The 24,207-nt window shown below is 49.0% G+C and overlaps 1 protein-coding gene across 2 annotated transcripts in view; it reads left to right on the forward strand.

The window, feature by feature from the left end:
* Nucleotides 1–24,207, forward strand: part of DNAJB11 (DnaJ heat shock protein family (Hsp40) member B11) — a 103,928-nt gene that overhangs the window by 32,796 nt on the left and 46,925 nt on the right. For both annotated transcript variants that reach the window (XM_075317817.1, XM_075317816.1), the window contains exons 4-5: nt 1,041–1,173; nt 17,852–17,994. In XM_075317817.1, the coding sequence (XP_075173932.1) occupies nt 1,041–1,173; nt 17,852–17,994 (276 nt within the window). The remainder of the gene's footprint in view (nt 1–1,040; nt 1,174–17,851; nt 17,995–24,207) is intronic.

A 24,207-nucleotide genomic window follows, 5' to 3' on the forward strand; every position in this document is an offset into this window, starting at 1 on the left:
TGGTTATCAAAAATAGGGGGCATCCCACATCATTTTTTGAAAAATATTTAAGTAAATAATAACCAGCCAAGGTAAAGCTGAGAGCTGCAGTAAGTTTTGTTTTAAATTATTTATTTATTCCCTATGCATATTTGTTTGCAGAGTAATTGTTCTGCTATTACCCCCATTTTGCAGCACCCTAGCTCCTACTACGACCATTTTACACTCGTTTGACAGCACCAAAGTTCGCTTCCCCATTTACTTATATGGGGTTTGGATCAATTCCGAATCCCGAACCAGACTTTTAAATAAAGTCCGGCTGAACCTGGCAAACCTGTACTTCCACAGATCCGCTCATCACTAATCAACATGTTTCAAGATTGAACATTACAAAATATAGTGCATGTTTTCAGCTGGGATTTTGTCATCAGATTTATCCATTCTAAACAATATCAATGGGCATACAGGTCATAAAATCTTGAACAATGTGATACCTTTTTATATTTCATCTGATGCGTTATTGCAGAGAAATCCTCTTTGATCTTGCTTTGTAAATGATTTGTTCCAAAGTAGGGCAGTACATCTGTCAGCAGATGAGTCTGGCTCCACAGATGATTCTCATGTTTTGCGCCTCCCATGATCTTTTCTCAGTTTTTGTGACTCCAGCCGCAGTTGAGGAAAGCTTGTGAGTGCCTGGATGGTGCCTCCACAGAGAGGAGAGGAAATATCTGCACACGCGTGAGAGTTCCTCAACTGCAGCTGACGTCACAGAAGGTGAGAAGGCATTGTGGGGGCACAAAATATGGAAACTGACTGTGGAATGAGACTCCTCTACCAATCGATGTCCTGCCCCTAGTTTGGAACAAGTAATTTACAAAGCAAGATGAGAGGATTTCTCCGCAACAATGCATCGGATGAAATGAACACTTTGTTCATCATTCTATGACCTGTACACCCATAGAAATTGTTAAATCTGCTGACAGGTTCTTCAAATATTATTTATATAATTGATTGGTATTTTAATATGTACACCTAGTATATATCTTTTTGTGTATTCTTAGTTTCTTTGGAGATTTTGGCTTCATGTTTGGAGGCAATCCGCGTCAACAAGACAGAAATGTTCCACGTGGCAGTGACATAATAATTGATCTCGAAGTAACACTGGAAGAAGTTTATTCTGGGAATTTTGTAGAGGTAATTTTTGTTTTAATAATTTTTACATTCAGATCGTCCCATTTAGGATATATTAACTTGTGGACACCTCAATATCTGCTCATTATTCAAACAGTATATAAAGAAAATATAATGCCTTGTCATGCCTAATGTATGTTATAGTGACATGAATTTGGCCATTGAAGCTTCAACGTGTATAATTACAGCTGGATAGGATGAAAATAGACACCAGTCCATAAAGTCCAACCTTTCTCTTCTCCACCACTTATTCAATATCTATGGATACATTTTTTATGACCCACAATGCCATTTGTTGTGAGAAAATCATCCACCCCTCTTTTAAATGATGTTCTAGTATCTGCCATTACTACCTCTTGTGGCAGGGCATTCCTCAGTCTGACAGCTCTAACTGTTAAGAACCCTTTCCTACTTCGCTGCCAGAAATCACCTTTCCTCCATACGTAATTAATGTCCTTTGGTTCTGTGTAAGGTATTTGGAAGGAATAAGTCATGTACCAGTCCTTTATAATGACCACACATGTACTTATACATACATACATACATACATACATACATACATAGAAATGAGTGAGCTGCCAAGGTTTTTTTTGTTTGTTTTCGAAGCTAAAAAAGCCCAACCTTTCCAACCTCTCATCATGTGGGAGGCCTTCCAGTCCTTGTAGTAGTCTAATTACCTGCCTTTGAACTGACTCTAAGGGCGGCTTTGCACGTTGCAACATCGCACGTGCGATATCGGTGGGGTCAAATCGAAAGTGACGCACATCCGGCGTCACTTTCGACATCGTAGTGTGTAAATCCTAGATGATACGATCAACGAGTGCAAAAGCGTCGTTATCGTATCATCGGTGTAAGCTCCGACTTTTTCATAATTACGCTGCCGCGACAGGTACGATGTTGTTCCTCGTTCCTGCGGCAACACACATCTCTGTGTGTGAAGCCGCAGGAGCGAGGAACATCACCTTACCTGCCGCCGCCGGCTATACGGAAGTAAGGAGGTGGGCGGGATGTTTAAATCCTGCTCATCTCCATCCCTCCGCTTTGATTGGCCGCCTGCCGTGTGACGTCGCTGTGACGTTGTACGACCCGCCCCCTTAGGAAGGAGGCGGGACGCCGACCACAGTGACGTCGCAGGACGGGTGAGTGCATGTGAAGCTGGCGTAGCGATAATGTTCGCTACGCCAGGAATCACAAGATATCGCTGCTGCGACGGGGACTATCGCGTGCGACATCGCAGCATCTGCTTGCCGCTTTACTTTCAATATGCTTTTCAAAATGTGGAACCCAAATCTAGATCCCATATTCCAGATATGGCGTTACAAGGGATTTATAGAGGGGTAACAATACGTTGGGATCACGAGATCTAATCTCTCGTTTTATACACCCTAATATCTTGTTTGCTTTTGCAGCTGCTGCTTGACATTGAGTGCTGCTGCTCAGCTTATTTGTAATAAGAATACCCAAGTCCTTCTCATGTTCTGTAGTCCCGATTTTACTTCCATTTAATGTATAAGCAGTTATAGGATTACTCCATCCTAGGTGCATTACTTTACATTTATCAACGTTAAATCTCATTTGCCAAGTATCTGCCCATTCTGACATCTTATCCAGATCTTTTTGTAATATTGTACTATAAAGGTCAGTTTTTAATATCCTACATAGTTTGGTGTCCTCAGCAAAGACTGACACTTTACTATCAATCCCATCCACAAGGTCATCAATTGAAAATAATTCAGATGAGCGTTTTCATAGAGGTTTTTTGTAGAAACATACCCTTTATAGTCTGTATGGTGGTTTACATGTTTTTTTTGTGGGCCGTATTTTGTCCATTTGTTGATCTGTCATGAAAAAAAAAAAATCACCTATACAAGTAAATAGGTCCATGAAAATCACAAAAAGCAAAGTGTTATTGGAAATGACCTGTGACATAAGCAACATACATGGAATATTAATATTATTGATCCCCATGCACAGGCTTAGAAATAGTTAAGTTTGTAATATTTCTAGAGTCTGTTTTATCAAGTTATGGAAATATAAGAGATAAAATAGGCTAGGGGAGGGAGGGTACATAAAGACCATATGATATCACATTGCTATAATAAGTTATGTACTTTTTCCCTCACCCTATGACGGCACCCTTATATCGTGGTGCCGTCATGGGTTCGGAAAAAACACATTACCGGTAAGTAATTACGTATTTCTTTTAAGGATAATTATCCAGAGAGACACGTGACCCGTCGTTCTGACAAAAGGACCAATGCCTTACTAAATTGGGAAGGATAAAACTGGAGAAATCTGGGTTAGCATTACTTTGTATCCAGGCACCCCATATTAGAAATTGCTCTAGTTGGTCACTTATAGTAGCTTCTATTTTGTCATGTAGCATAATTAGATTAATGCAATTCTTAACAAGAGCAAGAGAGCGAGGGGGATCTCCACTGACTCACTATATGAAACCTTGTTGCCTTTGGAATAAAGCTAATGAGGCGATATGTTTTATTATTAATCCCAGGTGGTTTATCTCCACGTAGCAATATGGGTGTCAGCGAGACCCCATAACCTATTGCCCTGTCACACGGTGTCTGGCTGAAAACTGACTCAGTGTCAGGACTACTTCTGACGCTGTTCACACAGCAGAGTCAGACCCTCCACACGATACTGCTTTTGAGCTGCACAGATAGGCTCGGCGTTGACCTGCTGTGCTCTTGTTAGTAATTGGGCTTGCAGGAGTTAATTTCTGCCAGCCTGTGAATTACTGCTTGAGTCACATGTCTCAGTTGACCAATTACATTTGCCTCTGCCCTTTTTAAGATGGTGGAACCTGGTCTCCCATGCCAATGATGGCTTTATGTGATCCTGGTCCTTTGTGCTTTGTTATCCAGTTGTTGGTGAACTTCTGTGAGCTGTTTTGGTTTGTTGTGGAAATACTCTTGTTGTCTGATTATTTCCTCCCTTCCTTTAGCCCCTTAGTGACGGAGCTAATTTAAACCTTAATGACCAGACCAAATTTTGCAATTCTGACCAGTGTCACTTCATGAGGTTATAACTCTGGAACGCTTCAACGGATCCCGGTGATTCTGAGATTTGTTTTTTTCGTCACATATTGGACTTCATGTTAGTACCAAATTTAGGACAATATTTTTTGCGTTTATTTATGAAAAAAAAATTGAATTTTGGCAAAAATTTTGAAAATTTAGCAATTTTCAACTTTTGAATTTTTATACCGTTAAAGCAGAGATTTCTGTGACACAAAATAGCTAATAAATAACATTTCCCACATGTCTACTCTACTTTACATCAGCACAATTTTGGAAACAAATTTTTTTTTGTTAGGAAGTTAGAGTTCAAAGTTTATCAGCGATTTCTCATTTTTACATCAAAATTTACAAAACCATTTTTTTAGGGACCACATCACATTTGAAGTGACTTCAATAGGCCTAGATGACAGAAAATACTCAAAAGTGACACCATTCTAAAAAAACTGCACCCCCCAAAGTACTCAAAACCACATTCAAGAAGTGTATTAACCCTTCAGGTGCTTCACATGAACAAAAGCAATGTGGAATGAAAAAAAGCAAAAATGAAATTTCTTTGTCGCTCCATTGGGAGACCCAGACAATTGGGTGTATAGCTTCTGCCTCCGGAGGCCACACAAAGTATTACACTTTAAAAAGTGTAACCCCTCCCCTCTGCCTATACACCCTCCCGTGCATCACAGGCTGCTCAGTTTTATGCTTTGTGTGGAAGGAGGCACACATCCACTCAGGCATTCTCAGATTAGTTATATCGGTTGGAAGAAAAGAGGACCCCCACGGGGCCCCCGGCATGTTCCCTTCTCACCCCACTATGTCGGCGGTGCTGTTAAGGTTGAGGTACCCATTGCGGGTACAAAGGCCGGAGCCTCATGCCGTTTTCCTTCACCATCCCTAAGTGGCTCTGGGAGAAGTGGGATCCTGACCGGTCATCCATTCACTGGGACCGGGCTCCCTCCGCAGCCCCTGTGGGAATCTGCTGGACAGGAGTCTATTCATCCTCAGGGACCGGGCCCTGCATCTATAAGGTACTCTGTGTCCCCATGGGGACTGTGCATGGAGCGCCTTCTTCCCGGACGCTGCAGCAGCTGCTGATTTGTGAAGACCGGCGGACTTCCGCGCCGACCGCGCCTGCTTGTCGGCCGCGGTCTTAAATTTAGTCCCCGGCTTCATCGCGGCCTAGTAGCAAAAATCCCGCCCCCGGGCCTGCCTGTCAGGGGTAAGGGCGGGACGGCCGGCCTGACGTCGGCTGTGAGGGCCGGAGCATCCTGTATGTTTCCTCCCCCCTCACTGATCACTGTGGGGACCCCAGATTTCCGCACTTTTCTAGCACCGCCCACGGCTCCACTCCTCCCCTGAGAGCTCCGGCAGCCATGTTTTTGGCATTCTGCCGGTGGAGGATTATCAGAGAAGAGCTCTGCAGCTCTGGGAGACCTAAGGCAGGGAATCTGGAGGACACACACTCCGCTTTTTAGCGGTCGGTAAGCCACACTGGTCACCCGGTGCTGGTCCCCCCCCAGGGTGCCGGAATAGATACGTATTTATATACATATTTCTGTTCGGTTGGGCTGTATACCCCTTCCCATATACCCTCAGTGATCACTCTCCTAGGAGACAACAGCATGTCGTCCACAAGGAGCAAAGGTGCTAAGGCACAGGTTTTTTTTTTTGCGACCTGTACCTCTTGTGGGGCTATGTTACCTGCGGGTTCCACCTACCCTCACTGTGAGCAATGCTCGACCCCTGTTTCGCTTGCTCAGCCGGAGCCTCGGTCACTAGTGGGCCACTCCGCTCAGGTAGACCCCCCTGCTCCCCCTGTCCAGGCGGCAGGGACAGAGTTTGCTGCGTTTGCTGAGAAACTCTGAGTCACTTTCACAATCCATGGCTCAGTCTATGGACAAATGGTCTGCCAAGCTGCTAGAAGCTTTGCAGTCCAGACCGGTCCTTACACAGGCCCCGGTCCCCGTTAGCTCGTCGCCTCCAGGCCCCTCTCGGTCCGCGCCGCAGCGCGCTCCCAGGTTGGGCCCTAGGTCCCACGCGGAGGACTCCTGCCCGGACCACAGTCCCAGACCGACCAAGCGGGCCCGCTGGGAATCTTCCCCGACTTCTTCACGCTGCTCGGGTTCCCAGCTCGAGGACTCTCTGGAGGACGAGGCGGACGTCGCAGCTCAGGGATCTGAACCTGACGTTGCCCTCAATCTTGATACACCTGAAGGGGACGCCTTAGTAAATGATCTTATCTCGTCCATCAACCAGGTGTTAGATCTGTCTCCCCCGCCTCCACCTGTAGAGGAGTCGGCTTCTCAGCAGGAGAAACACCAGTTTCGGTTCCCCAAACGTGCACGGAGTGCGTTTTTCGATCACTCTAACTTCAGAGATGCTGTCCAGAAGCCCAGAGCGGTTCCGGACAAGCGCTTTACTAAGCGCCTTACTGACACACGTTACCCCTTCCCCTCTGACGTAGTTAAGGGTTGGGCTCAGTGTCCCAAGGTGGATCCTCCAGTCTCTAGATTGGCGGCTGGATCTGTGGTATCGGTGGCAGATGGTTCATCGCTAAAAGATGCCACTGACAGGCAGATAGAGCTCCTGGTGAAATCCATCTATGAAGCCACGGGCGCGTCTTTTGCCCCGGCCTTTGCAGCCGTGTGGGCACTACAAGCTATCTCAGCTTGTCTGGCTGAGATTAATGCAGTCACACGTAATTCTGCTCCGCAGGTTGCGTCTCTGACTTCTCAAGCGTCCAGCAGGCCGGAGAAAGGCCAGAGGAACTCCTATGCGTGGCGGTCTAAGTCACGCCCCCAAAAGGCCGCCGGAGGCGCTGCCTCCAAGGCGGCCTCCTCATGACTCTCGGCATCCCCGAACCGCATCCTCGGTCGGTGGCAGGCTCTCCCGCTTTTGCGACGCCTGGTGGCCACATGTTCAAGACCGATGGGTGAGAGACATTCTGTCTCACGGTTACAGGATAGAGTTCAGCTCTCGTCCTCAGACTCGTTTCTTCAGAACCTCTCCGCCCCCCGCTCGGGCCGACGCACCTTTTCAGGCAGTGGACACTGTGAAGACAGAGGGAGTTGTGATCCCTGTTCCCCCTCAGGAACATGGTCGCGGCTTTTACTCCAACTTGTTCGTGGTGCCAAAGAAGGACGGATCATTCCGTCCCGTTCTGGACCTCAAACTGCTCAACAGACACGTGAGCACCAGACGGTTTCGGATGGAATCTCTCCGCTCGGTCATCGCCTCGATGTCACAAGGAGACTTCCTAGCATCGATCTACATCAAGGATGCTTATCTCTATGTGCCGATCGCACCCGAACATCAACGCTTCTTGCGCCATCGGGGACGAACACCTTCAGTTCGTGGCATTGCCTTTCGGCCTGGCGACAGCCCCACGGGTGTTCACCAAAGTCATGGCATCCGTTGTGGCGGTCCTACACTCTCAGGGCCACTCGGTGATTCCCTACTTAGACGATCTCCTAGTCAGGGCACCTTCTCGGGTGGCGTGTCAACACAGCCTTACAGTCGCTCTGGCGACTCTCCAGCAGTTCGGGTGGATAATCAACTTCCCAAAATCCCAGTTGACACCGACCCAATCACTGACTTACCTCGGGATGGAGTTTCATACACAGTCAGCGGTAGTCAAGCTACCGCTGGACAAACAGCTTTCTCTGCAGGCAGGGGTGCAATCTCTTCTTCGGGGTCAGTCATACCCCTTGAGGCGCCTCATGCACTTCCTGGGGAAGATGGTGGCAGCGATGGAGGCAGTGCCGTTCGCGCAATTCCATCTGCGGCCACTCCAATGGGACATTCTCCGCAAATGGGACAGGAGGTCGACTTCCCTCGACAGGAACGTCTCTGTCCCTTGCAACCAAGACGTCTCTTCAGTGGTGGCTCCTTCCCAATTCTCTATCGCAAGGAAAATCCTTCCTACCCCCAACCTGGGCTGTGGTCACCACGGACGCGAGCCTGTCAGGGTGGGGAGCGGTTTTCCTCCACCACAGGGCTCAGGGAACCTGGACTCCGGTAGAGTCCTCCCTTCAGATCAATGTTCTGGAGATAAGGGCAGTGTATCTAGCCTTATTGGCCTTCCATCGGTGGCTGGAGGGCAGACAGATCCGTATACAGTCGGACAACGCCACTGCCGTCGCATACATCAACCATCAGGGCGGCAAGCGCAGTCGTCAGGCCTTCCAGGAAGTCAGGCGGATTCTGCAGTGGGTGGAAGCCACAGCCTCCACGATCTCCGCAGTTTACATCCCGGGCGTAGAAAATTGGGAAGCAGATTTTCTCAGTCGTCAGGGCATGGACGCGGGGGAATGGTCTCTTCACCCAGACGTGTTTCGAGAGATCTGTCGCCGCTGGGGAACGCCGGACGTCGATCTCATGGCGTCACGACACAACAACAAGGTCCCGGCTTACATGGCACGGTCTCAGGATCACAGAGCTCTGGCGGCGGACGCATTAGTTCAGGATTGGTCGCAGTTTTGACTGCCTTATGTATTTCCTCCTCTGGCGATGCTGCCCAGAGTGTTACGCAAGATCAGGTCCGACAGTCGTCGCGCCATTCTCGTCGCTCCATATTGGCCGAGGCGATCGTGGTACCCGGATCTGTGGCATCTCACGGTGGGTCAACCGTGGGCGCTTCCAGACCGCCCAGACTTGCTGTCACAAGGGCCGTTTTTCCATCTGAATTCTGTGGCCCTCAACCTGACTGTGTGGCCATTGAGTCCTGGCTCCTAGCGTCTTCAGGATTATCTCAGGAGGTCATTGCCACTATGAGACAGGCCAGGAAACCAACGTCCGCCAAGATCTATTACAGATCTTGGCGGATCTTCTTATCCTGGTGCTCTGATAATGGTTTTTCTCCCTGGCCGTTTGCCTTACCCACTTTTCTTTCATTCCTTCAATCCGGAATGGACAAGGGTTTGTCACTCGGCTCTCTCAAGGGACAAGTATCGGCGCTCTCCGTATTTTTTCAAAAGCGCCTGGCCAGGCTTCCGCAGGTCCGCACGTTCCTGCAGGGAGTTTGCCACATAGTTCCACCTTACAGGCGTCCGCTGGAACCCTGGGATCTTAACAGGGTGCTAACGGCTCTTCAGAAACCACCTTTCGAGCCGCTGCGGGATGTCTCTTTATCACGTCTTTCGCAGAAGGTGGCATTGCTAGTGGCAGTTACGTCACTCCGAAGAGTGTCGGAGCTTGCAGCGCTGTCATGCAAAGCCCCCTTCCTGGTTTTTCACCAGGATAAGGTGGTTCTGCGTCCTGTCCCGGAATTTCTCCCTAAGGTGGTATCCCCTTTTCATCTCAATCAGGATATCTCCTTGCCTTCATTTTGCCCTAATCCAATTCACCAATGTGAAAAGGATTTGCACTCTTTGGATCTGGTGAGAGCACTCCGGTTCTACGTGTCTCGCACGGCGCCCCTGCGTCGTTCAGATGCGCTCTTTGTCCTTGTCGCTGGCCAGCGTAAGGGTTCTCAGGCCTCAAAGTCAACCTTGGCTCGGTGGATCAAGGAACCGATTCTTGAAGCCTACCGTTCTTCTGGGCTTCCGCTTCCTTCAGGGCTGAAAGCCCATTCTACCAGAGCCGTGGGTGCGTCCTGGGCATTGCGGCACCGGGCTACGGCTCAGCAGGTGTGTCAGGCAGCTACCTGGTCTAGTCTGCACACTTTCACGAAACACTATCAAGTGCATACCTATGCTTCGGCAGACGCCAGTCTAGGTAGGCGAGTCCTTCAGGCGGCGGTTGCCCACCTGTAAGAGGAGGGCCGTTTCGGCTCTTTTTATCGAGGTATTCTTTTACCCACCCAGGGACTGCTTTTGGACGTCCCAATTGTCTAGGTCTCCCAATGGAGCGACAAAGAAAAAGGGAATTTTGTTTACTTACCGTAAATTCATGTTGAATTGTTCTTTTGGTTCATGGTTCAGTTCTCCGAACATCCTTCGGATTGAATTTACCCTATACCAATTCATAAGTCTTCTCCTTCCTGCTTTTGCACCAAAACTGAGGAGCCAGTGATGCACGGGAGGGTGTATAGGCAGAGGGGAGGGGGTTACACTTTTTAAAGTGTAATACTTTGTGTGGCCTCCGGAGGCAGAAGCTATACACCCAATTGTCTGGGTCTCCCAATAGGAGCTAGAAGAAAAGGAATTTACGGTAAGTAAATAAAATTCCCTTTTTTACCTAAAAATGTTGCTCTAACCCAAATTTATTCACTTTTAGAAGAAATAACACAACAAAATGGACCCCAAAACTTGTTTCCCACTTTCTTATGAGCGCGCCGATACCCCACATGTGGTCAGAAATTTCTGTTTGGACAAATGGGAGGGCTCTGAACAGAAGGAGCAATATTTGAATTTTGGAAAGCAAATTTGGCTGAAATAGATTGCGGGCACCATGTTGCATTTACAGGTCCGCTAAGGTACCTAAACAGAAGAAACCCCTCACAAGTGACGCCATTTTGGAAACTAGACCCCTCAAGGCTTCTATCTAGGGGTATAGTGAGCATTTTGGATCCACAGGTACCTCACAGATTTTGTTAACGTTACGTTGTCATATTGAAAATTTTTAATAATTTACATGATTTGCGATACATTTCATAGTACCATACGTTTTACGAGACTTCAAGACATAGGTTATTTTATAATCTTCATATGCTGTAACATTGGGTAACATGAAAGACCCTTATGCATTTCTTATCTTCTGTTATATGAAAACTTTTGAAATAATAAAGAAATATTAAACGAAAATTTTTAATAATTTTCTCAAAAATGTTGCTTTAGCATCAATTTTCTCACTTTTTCAAGAGGTAATTCCAAAAATGTGACCTCAAGGTTTGTTACCCACTTTTTTATGAGCGCGGTGATACCTCACATGTGGTCTGAAAGCTTTGTTTGGACAAATGGGAGGGTTTGGAACGAAAGGAGCAATATTTGAATTTTGGAAAGGAAATTTGGCTGAAAAAGATTGCGGGCACCATGTCGCATTTGGAGGTCCCCTAAGGTACCTAAACAGCAGAAACCCCGCACAAGTGACCCCATTTTGGAAACTAGGCCCCTCAAGGAATTTATCTAGATGTTTGGTGAGTATCCTGAACCCCCAGGTGCTTCACAGAATTTTATAACGTTGAGCCATAAAAATAAAAAAATAAAATTTTACCACAAAATTGTTACTTCAACCAGGTAGCTTTTTTTTTACAAGTCTAAAAGGAAAAAATTCAGCATAAAATTTATTGTGCAATTTCTCCTGAGTATGCTGATACCTTATGTGTGGTGGAAATCAACTGTTTGGGTGCACAGCAGGGCTCGGAAGGGAAGGAGCGCCATTTGACGGCACAATTGGCTGGAATCATTAGCGGACGCTATGTTGCATTTGGAAAGCGCCTAAGGTGCCTAAACAGTGGAGGTTTCTCACAAGTGACCCCATTCTGGAAACAAGACACCTCAAGGCTTTTATCTAGGTGTATAGTGAGCAGTTTGAATCCAAGAGTACTTCACAGAATTTGATAAGCTTAGGTTGCCATATTGAAAATTTTCATTTTTTTTAACAAAAATTTGGCTTTAGCATCATATTTCTTACTTTTTCAAGAGGCAACAACAAACCGTGGACCCAACATGTTGTTATCCAATGTCTTATGAGCACAGGGATACCCCACATGTGGCCAAAAACCTCTGTTTGGATAAATGGGAGGGCTTGGAATGGAAGGAGCACCATTTGAATTCTGGAAAAGTTGAAATAAATTGCGGGCACCATGTCACATTTGCAGGGCCCCTTGGGTACCTATACAGCAGAAACCCCCCCACAAGTGACCCTATTTTGGAAACTGGATTTTATTCAGGAGTATAGTAAGCATTTTGAATCCACAGGTACTTAACAAAAATGTTGCTGTAGCAACAAATTTCTCACTTTTAGGCTATGTGGCCATGATCCAGCGACACGGCGTCTAGTATACAGTGTCAGCCTTCCTGCAGAGATGTGAGTGTTGTCCACGGGAGAACGCAGCTGCCCATGCCCACGATTTGGGTTCAGGGTGCTGTGGAGCTCTATGCAACCTGCAGAGAACACTCTCGTCTCCGCAGCATAAATTGACATGCTGAGGCTCGGGAAGCTGCACCACAGGTCAGTGTATGCTGCGGAGAAAAGAAGCACAGTGGTCATGGGATTTCTAAAAATCCTTCCACTGTGCTTCTACTGCACAATGCAGCGTTATGGACGCAGGGAAAACACTGCGCCCAAAACGCTGCAAACCCTGATTGTGGGCACACAGCCTAAAATGCTACAATGGATGAATGGATAGATGTCAAACATGTATAACGTCCCACCCCCCTGCATATTCTAAGCTGGCGCCCTTTAGCGCCTTTCATGTGGCACTAAAGGGTGCCTTGCATTTAGCCCCCCAAAAAATTAATAATTAAAATAAACGACGTGGGGTCCCCCCTATTTTTGATAGCCAGCTAGGGTAAAGCAGACAGCTGTAGCCTGCAAACCACAGCTGACAGCTTCACCTTGTCTGGTGATCAATTTGGAGGGCTCCCCAGGCGTTTTTTTTTTTTTAAAAAAACGTGGGGTCCCCCCCCCAAATTAGATCACCAGCCAAGGTGAAGCGGACAGCTGGGGTCTGGTATTCTCAGGGTGGGAAGAGCCATGGTTATTGGACTCTTCCCAGCCTAAAAATAGCAGGCCGCAACCGCCCCAGAAGTGGCGCATCCATTAGATGCGCCAATCCTGGTGCTTCGCCCCAGCTCATCCCGCGCCCTGGTGCGGTGGCAAACTGGGTAATATACGGGGTTGATACCAGCTGTAATGTCACCTGGCATCAAGCCCTGGGGTTAGTGATGTCACGGCATCTAAAGAGATACCCGACATCACTAACCCAGTCAGTAATAGAAAAAAATAAAGACCAAAAAAAAAATGTATTTGAAAAAAAAACTCCCCGAAACATTCCTCTGTCACCAATTTATTGAAAATAAACAAATTCCGGTCGCTGTAATCCATTTTGGAGGTCCCTGGACGACTCTGAACCTTCTAGAATATGGGGGGCACGTTCAAGGAACGTATCCCCCATTTTCTGGAAGAGCAAGCTCTCCATGAGCAGTGTGGGTGCAGTAATCTGAGAATACTGCACTCACACTGCCCCGGTCCAACCTAGGACAGAGTAACCTGCAGTAACCTCATTCCAGAATATGAGTGGCACGCTCACAGAACGTACCCCCCCATTTTCTAGAACAGCAGGCTCTCCATGTAGCTGCAGATTACTGCACTCACTCTCCCCCGGTCCACAGTGCAGCAGTGAGGTCAGCGTCCCTGCTTGCAAGGATCCAGCTGACAGCCGCTGTCTGCACATGCGCCGCCAGCTTTCTAGAAGGAGGCGGAGTGATCGCGGGGACGGAGCAGAAGCCAGGTAACGGGGGGGGCTGACGGCAGGAGACCTGGCGACAACTTTTCTGTCGCATGTGACGTGTCACATGCGGCAGAAAGAACAGGATGAATGCGGCCGCGCGCTACTGTGCGCTGCGCGCCGCCATCTTACATGCTCCGGCGGGGGGAACGGGGGGCTCTTTGGAGAACCAGAGGGTGCTCCGGGGTACCATAGGGCTCCGGTGTACCGGAGAAGGGGTCAGGGGGAGGACATTTCCCTCCGATCTAAAATGTTTGATCATTTCAGATCGGAGGGAAATGAATGCAGAGCCGGCGGCGGCGGCAGTTTTCTGTGCGCTTCGGCGCCATTTTGACTTCCGGAGGGGTGATGGGGGGGGGACTCTCCGGTACCGGGGGCTTTGGGGGCACTAGGGGTTTATATTTCTTTCTCATCTGACATGTTTGATCACGTCAGATGAAAAAGAAATCAGTTTTACCGATCATTTCTTTTTTTTTTTTTCATGTGTTCGTCGGTATACGGTGTATACCGGAGATCACATTATCGGGGTCCAAAAAAAACACCCCGATTCATAATCTGGGGGGTCTCAGCTACCCCCGGTAGCTGAAACCCCCGAGATTTTCGGTCGCTGGGGGGTGCTACAGGCTTTTTTCGGCCCGCCGCTTTAAAGCGGCGGAACAGAATAAGTACCCTGTTTTGCCGCCGCTTTAAGTCGTACGGCCGTCATTATGAGGTTAGTTTCTTTCTGATCATGTATTGTCTACACCTCTGTGAGTGATTGCTGTACGTTTCAGTTTTGTTTTTCCCCCCGTCTGTTTATCTCTGTGGGATTAATCAATCCTGTCCTAGCCCTCTCCTGGGTGGAGGGAGGGGAGGCCGCTAGACCAGGGTTGTTCAGGAGCTAGGGCAAGGAAGGCGACCCAAAAATCATCATCTTCTGATGCATTTTTGGAATCCGGGTCAGCCAGGGTTCAGCTAGCCTGATTGCCAGTTTAGTTTCCCCTGTTCCTAGTGATCCCATCACACCCCGTGACATTAACCACTTCCTTCCATAGTGCCTTAACTATTGGGCAGGTCCACAAGATGTGTATTAAACTGACCAAGGATTTACATCTTCTAAAGCATTTATTAGAGACCCCCGGGTAGATGTGATGTAGAAAGGTTGGATCATGGTATGCTCTGTGAAAGAGCTTGAGAGGTCTAAAGGCCACGTCACACTAAGCAACATCGCTAGCAACATCGCTGCTAAGGAACAACTTTTGTGACATAGCAGCGATGTTGCTAGTGATGTCGCTGTGTGTGACATCCAGCAACAACCTGGCCCCTGCTGTGAGGTCGCTGGTTGTTGCTGAATGTCTTGGACCATTTTTTAGTTGTTGCTCTCCCGCTGTGAAGCACACATCGCTGTGTGTGATAGCGACAGAGCAACAACTGAATGTGCAGTGAGCAGGAGCCGGCTTCTGCGGACGCTGATAACCACGGTAAACATCGGGTAACCAAGAAGCCCTTACCTTGGTTACCCGATATTTACCTTCGTTACCAGCGTCCGCCGCTCTCACGCTGTCAGTGCCGGCTCCCTGCTGTCTGCACACGTAGCAGAGTACACATCGGGTAATTAACCCGATGTGTTCTGTGGCTAGGTGTGCAGGGAGCCAGCGCTAAGCGGTGTGCGCTGGTAACCAAGGTAAATATCGGGTTGGTTACCCGATATTTACCTTCGTTACCAAGCGCAGCATGCTTCCACGCGTCGCTGCTGGCTGGGGGCTGGTCACTGGTTGCTGGTGAGATCTGCCTGTGTGACAGCTCACCAGCAACCCGTGTAGCGATGCTCCAGCGATCCCTGCCAGGTCAGGTTGCTGGTGGGATCGCTGGAGCGTCGCTTAGTGTGACATCTCACCAGCGACCTAGCAACTTATCAGCGATCCCTATCGGGTTGTATCGTTGTTGGGTTCGCTGGTAAGTTGTTTAGTGTGACTGGACTTTTAGGGTACCTTCACACTTAGCGATGCAGCAGCGATCCGACCAGCGATCTGACCTGGTCAGGATCGCTGCTGCATCGCTACATGGTTGCTGGTGAGCTGTCAAACAGGCAGATCTCACCAGCGACCAGTGAACAGCCCCCAGCCAGCAGCGACGTGCAAGCGACGCTGCGCTTGCACGGAGCCGCGGTCTGGAAGCTGCGGAGACTGGTAACTAAGGTAAACATCGGGTATGGTTACCCGATGTTTACATTAGTTACCAGCGCACACCGCTTAGCTGTGTGTGCAGGGAGCGCTGGCTCCTTGCTCTCCTAGCTCCAGTACACATCGGGTTAATTAACCCGATGTGTAATGCAGCTACATGTGCAGAGAGCAGGGAGCCGCGCACACTGCTTAGCGCTGGCTCCTTGCTCTCCTAGCTGCTGTACACATCGGGTTAATTAACCCGATGTGTACAGCAGCTACATGTGCAGAGAGCCGGAGCCGGCAGCACAGGCAGCGTGAGAGCTGCAGAGGCTGGTAACTAAGGTAAATATCGGGTAACCACCTTGGTTACCCGATGTTTATCTTGGTTACAAGCTTACCTCAGCTGTCAGATGCCGGCTCCTGCTCCCTTCATTGGTCGCTCTCTCGCTGTCACACACAGCGATCTGTGTGTCACAGCGGGAGAGCGCCTTTGAAGAAAACGAACCAGGGCTGTGTGTAACGAGCAGCGATCTCGCAGCAGGGGCCAGATCGCTGCTCAGTGTCACACACAGCGAGATCGCTAATGAGGTCACTGCTGCGTCACAAAAAGCGTGACTCAGCAGCGATCTCGGCAGCGAGCTCGCTGTGTGTGAAGCACCCCTAAGTCAGGGAGATTTGATTGCTTCCTTTCGAAATGTAATCATGACAGTGATGCCAGAGAGTCAGGGTAATCCCCAGATCAGCTTCCCGTTGCTCCATGGTTTTTAGTTTCTGATTAGATAATGGTTGGTTTATTATGTGGTAGATAAGGGTGATAATTTCTTTCCCAAGAGGGTCATCTAGACACCTTCATTCAAATCTATTGTCTATTTTTAACATTTACCAGGCTGTTGTATCCAATGCTCTAAAGGTCCAGTCACACTAAGCAACTTACCAGCGATCCCAACAACGATAGGGATCGCTGGTAAGTTGCTAGGAGGTTGCTGGTGAGATGTCACACTGCGACGCTCCAGCGATCCCACCAGCAACCTGACCTGGCAGGGATCGCTGGAGCGTCACTACACGAGTTGCTGGTGAGCTCACCAGCAACCAGTGACCAGCCATACGTGCAGAGAGCAGGGAGCAGCGCACACTGTGCGCTGCTCCCTGCTCTCCTAGTACAGCACACATCGGGTTAATTACCCGATGTGTGCTGCAGCTACATGTGCACAGAGCAGGGAGCAGCGCACAATGCTTAGCGCTGGCTCCCTGCTCTCCTGGCTACAGCACACATCTGGTTAATTAACCCGATGTGTCCTGCAGCTACATGTGCACAGAGCAGGAGCCGGCACTGACAGTGAGAGCGGCGGAGGCTGGTATCAAAGGTAAATATCGGGTAACCAAGGACAGGGCTTCTTGGTTACCCGATGTTTACATTGGTTACCAGCCTCAGCAGAAGCCGGCTCCTGCTGCCTGCACATTAGTTGTTGCTGTCTCGCTGTCACACACAGCGATCTGTGCTTCACAGCAGGACAGCAACAACTAAAAAATGGCCCAGGACATTCAGCAACAACCAACGACCTCACAGCAGGGGCCAGGTTGTTGCTGGATGTCACACACAGCAACATCGCTAGCAACGTCACAAAAGTTGTTCGTTACCAGCGATGTTGCTAGCGATGTTGCTTAGTGTGACGGGGCCTTTACAGAGTCCAGATCAATCACATCAGCTGCATTGCAAACATCCAGATTTACACTTACCTCCTAATAGAAACTAGCATCTTGGTTAGATGCAGCTTATCTCTCATGAGTCCATGCTGGCTGTCAGTTATTATATTATTTTCTACTATATAATTTACAGGTTATACCTTTATAATGCCTGCAAAAAGTATTCATATAACTGATCTCAAACTTTTCCAAAGAAGTCATCTTACAATGGTTTTGGGCTTCAGCGGATGCTTTACCATCTTTAACAAGAAGTGAGATGTCTCACTTAGTCTCAGAAACATTATCTTAACCCCATGATTTGTTCGGATAATTAACATTTTCCCTTTTGGTGTGTTATTAAAACCCTCTAGGCATTTATCCGCTCTTGCTTGAATTCATAATATATTGACTTATTGGATTTTCCTCATTAGGTTGTAAGAAATAAGCCCGTAGCTCGCCAAGCACCAGGCAAGAGAAAATGTAATTGTCGACAAGAAATGAGAACAACCCAGCTGGGGCCAGGACGTTTTCAAATGACGCAGGAAGTTGTTTGTGATGAATGCCCTAATGTCAAGTATGTAGGTCCAGTTCAGCCTTAGGCTTATTTATGCAAATTGTGTATATAAGCATGTACAATTCTTATAACATATGGCGAAATGCAATTATTGTTCTGCTTGCCATTAGTTTCATGAAAACCTGCCTAAGAAAAAAAATCTGTAACCTTAGTTTCAGGTGACTTGTCAGATTAAAGGGAACCTGTCATCAGAAATTTCGCCTAAAACCTAACAGATTCCCCCTCTGCAGCTCCTGGGCTGCATTCTAGAAAGGTCCCTGTTAGTATTGTGGCCCCTTTCTGACCCAAAAAAAGAGTTTATATCGAGGTACCTTTTTGGCTTCTGATTCTCTAAATGTGTCACGGGGGCGGGCTGCCTGATGGCCGTTATTCTGCCCCCTGGTCCTGTATGCCGCCCCCATCGCCGATTTCTATACTTCTGGACGCCGCCCACTGCTCCAGCCATCCCCGCGCATGCCCAGTGCTCATCTCTCGTGGATGAGCACTGTGCCCAGTGTCACCGGTGGTGACGTGCGCGCAGGGTTTAGATTATGGGCGGTGCTGTGATGTTAATTACCAAGCAACCGCCCATAATCGCGGGACCGCGCATTCCCCCTCGGCCTGCTTCTTTCTGCGCAAGCGCGCTGCTGCTGAACTCACGTCACCTCCTTCCCATCTTGCCCTGAGGCAGGAAATAGATGGGAAGAGCGCGGAAGCAGGAAGCACGAAGCAGGCCGAGGGGGAATGCGCGGTCCCGCGATTATGGGCGGTTGCTTGTTAATAAACATAACAGCACCGCCCATAATCTAAACCCTGCGCGCACGTCACCAGCGGTGACACTGGGCACAGTGCTCATCCACGAGAGATGAGCACTGGGCATGCGCGGGGATGGCTGGAGCAGTGGGCGGCGTCCAGAAGTATAGAAATCGGCGATGGGGGCGGCATACAGGACCAGGGGGCAGAATAACGGCCATCAGGCAGCCTGCCCCCGTGACACATTTAGAGAATCAGAAGCCAAAAAGGTACCTCGATATAAACTCTTTTTTTGGGTCAGAAAGGAGGCACAATAATAACAGGGACCTTTCTAGAATGCAGCCCAGGAGCTGCAGAGGGGGAATCTGTTAGGTTTTAGGCGAAATTTCTGATGACAGGTTCCCTTTAAGGTCCATCACCTGAACTTCTATTGTGAAACTAAGATGTTGTGCTGGGTATTCAGTATAGGTCTTACTGAAATATGCAAGGCCTTCCCTGAAATGGACATTGGATGGGAGCATGTGTTGTTCCAAACCTCCTATATAATTCCTTTTATGGTGTATAAACTGACGATGCCATAGGCGATAATGCAACCCTGTACCATCAGAGATGTAGGGATTATGGGCTGATAAAAAGCTAGAAGGTCCCTCTCCTCTTGACTCTGCAGGACATGGCGTCTGTGGTTTCCATAATGAATATCATCTGACCACAGAACAGTTTTCTATTTGCCTCAATTTTCAATGATCTTTCACCCAGAGAAGACTGCAGCATTTCTGGATTGTGTTGATATATGGGTTCTTCTTTGCATGATAGTGGTAAAACTTTAACTTGTATTTGTGGATTGCACTGCGACCTTGGTTCACAGACCATGATTTCTGGAAGAATTCCTGAACTAGTAGTGATCTCCATGACACAATCATGCCTGTTTTTACTTCATTTGCCACCTAAGGGCTCACAGATCAAGACCTCCAATACTGACCTGCGGCCTTGTCCCTTGTGCACATGAATCTCTCCAGAATTTCTGAATCTTTTCATGATATGCAATGTAAATGCTGGGATATTCAAAGTCTTTGCAATTTTACATAGACGAGCATTTTTCTGAAATTTTTTACAATTTTTAAATATAGTTGCTGACAGACCGGTAAATCTCTGACTATCTTTGCTTCTCAGAGACTTTACTTCTCTAAGGCTACTTTCACACATCCGGATTTTTGCTCTGCGGCACAATACGGCGTTCTGCAGAAAAACCGCAACTGGCTTTTGTAACGCCGGTTGCGTTTTTTTTTTGCATAGACTTACATTAGTGCCGTATTGTGCCGCAGGGGCTTGCGTTCGGTCCGGTTTTTGCCGCATGCGGCAGATTTAGCCGATGCCGCGGCCGGATCGAACGTTCCCTGCAACGTTTTTTGCTCCGGCAAAAAACACCGCATCGCGCCGCATCCGGCCGCTGCGGCACAATTTCAATGCATACCTATGGAGGCCGGATGCGGCGCGATGCGGAAAAAACCGCATCCGCTCGCCGCATGCGGTTTTTTCCACTGCGCATGCTCAGTAGCATGCCGCAACCGGAAAAAAACGGACGGGCCGCATGTAAAAACTTATGCAACGGATGCGGTGTTTTCGCTGCATCCATTGCATAGTTTTCACAGCCGGATTGAGCCGCAGTGCTCAAACCGGATGTGTGAAAGTAGCCTAATATCCTCATTTTATACAAAGTCAATATTGACCCTTAAGGCTATGTGCGCACGTTGCGTAAAAACATGCAGTTACGCTGCGCTTTGTAGCGCAGCGTAACTGCATGCGTCCTGCGTCCCCTGCACAGTCTATGGAGATTGTGCAGGGGCCGTGCGCACGTGGCGTCTAAGAGCGCAGCGCTTCGGCTACTGCCGAAGCGCTGCGCAAAAAGAAGTGACATGTCACTTCTTTCCTGCGCTTTGCCGGCAGCTCCTGCTCTGTCTATGGCAGGAGCTGCAGGCAGAGCGCATGGAATCGGCGCTCACTACGGACATTTCTGCAGCGATCTAAAGCGCACATGTGCTCTTCAGATCGCTGCAGAAATATCTGCAGGGCTAGTACGCAACGTGCGCACATAGCCTTAGGCTGTTTTCTTTAGTGCCTCTTGGTTACACTATGTTAAAGGTACAGAAAACAAGAACGCAATGATTTGGAAATCTCTTGTAGCCATGATCTATTCTATTCACAACAGAACATAGACCACCCATCAGATGGTGAAAGATTTCATTGAAAAAAATAACTAATTGATTACAGTAAAACATTGCAAACAAGATGATGTGACCGAGTTAATAAAGGCTTGAAAAGTAAGAGGCACTAATTAAAAACAGCCAGAGGGTCAATTTTCCCCTCAGTGACAAGACTGTGTATAAAAAGCGCATGTTAGGCAGGCAGAGTCTCTCAGAAGCAAAGATGGCCAGAGATTCATCAACCTTTCAACAACTGCATTTGAAAATGGTGAAGCAATATCAGAAATTGTTCCTCTATGCAAACACTTTGCAATTTTAAATGTATATATTTATTTATATTGTTTGTTATTTATATGTATTCTTATATATATATATATATATATATATATATATATATATATATATATATATATATATATATATATATATATATATATATATATATATATATATATATATATATATATATATATATATATATTATAAATAATTGCCTTATTCTGTCTGTCTGTTTGTCTGTCTTGCTCCAAAATTGTGTCACAGTGACATTGTGTCCTTACAGCAGGGGTGGGGAACCTTTTTACTGCCGGGGGCCATTTGGAATTTCCTACTAACCTTTGGGGGCCGCACAACATTATCAACCTGAAAAATAACCCTGCTATATTTGGTCAAACGATTAACTCACCCCTATTGTGGTGGCCGGAGCTGCTTCTCTTTGGTGCGATTGTAATGTTCGGTGATATTGATCATCTTGTTTCTCACAGCTGCTTTTCCAGGTTTGTCTCTGTCTGGAGATGCTGGGGGCATACACATCACAGGAGGGGCCAGGGCGCATAAATTACAGGAGACACTGGGAGTACACATCACAGGAGGGGCTGGGGCATATACATCACAGGAGGGGCTGGGGCATATACATCACAGGAGGGGCTGGGGCATATACATCACAGGAGGGGCTGGGGCATATACATCACAGGAGGGGCTGGGGCATATACATCACAGGAGGGGCTGGGGCATATACATCACAGGAGGGGCTGAGGCATATACATCACAGAAGGGGCTGGGGCATATACATCACAGGAGGGGCTGGGGCATATACATCACAGGAGGGGCTGGGGCATATACATCACAGGAGGGGCTGGGGCATATACATCACAGGAGGGGCTGGGGCATATACATCACAGGAGGAGCTGGGGCATATACATCACAGGAGGGGCTGGGGCATATACATCAGTAGGGGGCATGGACAGCCCTGGCGGTGGCACAGACATGACTGGGGACACGCACAGCACTGGGTGGCAGCACGCACTGCACTGGGTGGCAGCACGCACTGCACTGGGTGGCAGCACGCACTGCACTGGGTGGCAGCACGGACTGCACTGGGTGGCAGCATTAGGGAGACAGACAGGTCTGGGGGAACATAGACATCAATAGGAGAGCACGGACTGGGGAGCATAGAAAGCAGTGGGAGGGTACAGACAGCAGTAGCGAGTTAAGAGCACTGAGGGGTGGCACACAGCACTGGGGAGCATGGACAGCATAAGGGGGACACAGGCAGCACTCACCGTGGCATGGACAGCACTGGTGGCAGCATGGACAGCATTAGGTGGTGCGGACAGCACTGGTGGGGGGGCATAGACATCACCCAGGGGGTACAGACAGCACTAGGGGGGGCACGGACAGCAGTGAGGGGTTACACCGCGCTGAGGGGTTACACCGCGCTGAGGGGGTACACAGCACTGGGGTGTACACAGCATTAGGGGGTACACACAGCACTAGGGGGTACACACAGCACCTGGGGGTACACAGCACTGGGGGGTACACACTGTACTAGGAGGTACACAGCATGAGGGGGTACACACAGCACGAGGGGGTACACAGCACGAGGGGGTACACAGCACGAGGGGGTACACAGCACGAGGTGGTACACACAGCATTAAGGGGTACACAGCATTAGGGGGTACACACAGCATTAAGGGGTACACACAGCATTAGGGGGTACTCACTGTACTACGGGGTACTCGCTGCACTAGGTGGTACACACTGCACTAGGGGGCACATAGCACGAGGGGGTACACACAGCACTGGGGTGTACACAGCACTAGGGGGTACACACAGCACTAGGGGGTACACACAGCACCTGGGGGTACACACAGCACGAGGGGGTACACAGCACGAGGGGGTACACACAGCACGAGGGGGTACACAGCACGAGGGGGTACACAGCACGAGGGGGTACACAGCATGAGGGGGTACACACAGCATTAAGGGGTACACACAGCATTAAGGGGTACACACAGCATTAGGGGGTACACACAGCATTAGGGGGTACTCACTGTACTAGGGGGTACACACTGTACTAGGGGGTACACACTGCACTAGGGGGTACATACAGCACAAGGGGGTACACACAGCATTGAGGGGTACATACAGCACGAGGGGGTACACACAGCATTGGGGGGTACATACAGCATTGGGGGGTACACACAGTACGAGGGTGTACACAGCACTGAGCGGGGGGGGGCAGCGATGGGTTGAGTACTCGCAGTGAGGGGGAGGGAGAGTCACACACACACAGCAGGTCCGGGAGGCTGGTAAACCTGCTGCAGCTCTTCTGTGTGACTTTATCGCAGCTTGCTGCTTACCCGCCCACCAGAGCACACAGGCCGGGGATAAGCCTAGAATGTATGGGCTGCAGTCAGGTCCTGGAAGTCAGGATCTGGAGAGAGCCCGTACATTCTAGCATCTACCCACAGGGCATCAGGCTGTGGGATTTAAAGGGCCGGCAGCCGGGAAAAGCGCGGCTGCCACCAAAGCACAATGGTCCCCGGGAATGTGCCCGGGGGCCGCATAAAAAGTCGTCACGGGCCGTATACGGCCCGCGGGCCGGAGGTTCCCCACCCCTGCCTTACAGTGACAACCGTCGGCTCGCCCTGGCCCCACCCCCCCACATGGATTAACAGTTTGGCTAGGCCACGCCCTCGTACGCGATGCCCGCTAGGCCACGCCCCCCACACTATGCCCACTAGGCCACGCCCCCGCACACTATGCCCTTTAGGCTACGCCCCCCGCACTTGTTGGGCACCTGTACACCTCCCCCTCCCCCCCAGGACTACTCCTCCCGTTATACTCCTCTTTCCCCAGGACTACTCCTCCCGTTATACTCCTCTTTCCCCAGGACTACTCCTCCCGTTATACTCCTCTTTCCCCAGGACTACTCCTCCCGTTATACTCCTCTTTCCCCAGGACTACTCCTCCCGTTATACTCCTCTTTCCCCAGGAC

This window comes from Anomaloglossus baeobatrachus, chromosome 7 (genome assembly GCF_048569485.1).
Source record: "Anomaloglossus baeobatrachus isolate aAnoBae1 chromosome 7, aAnoBae1.hap1, whole genome shotgun sequence".
Classification (NCBI taxonomy): Eukaryota; Metazoa; Chordata; class Amphibia; order Anura; family Aromobatidae; genus Anomaloglossus; species Anomaloglossus baeobatrachus.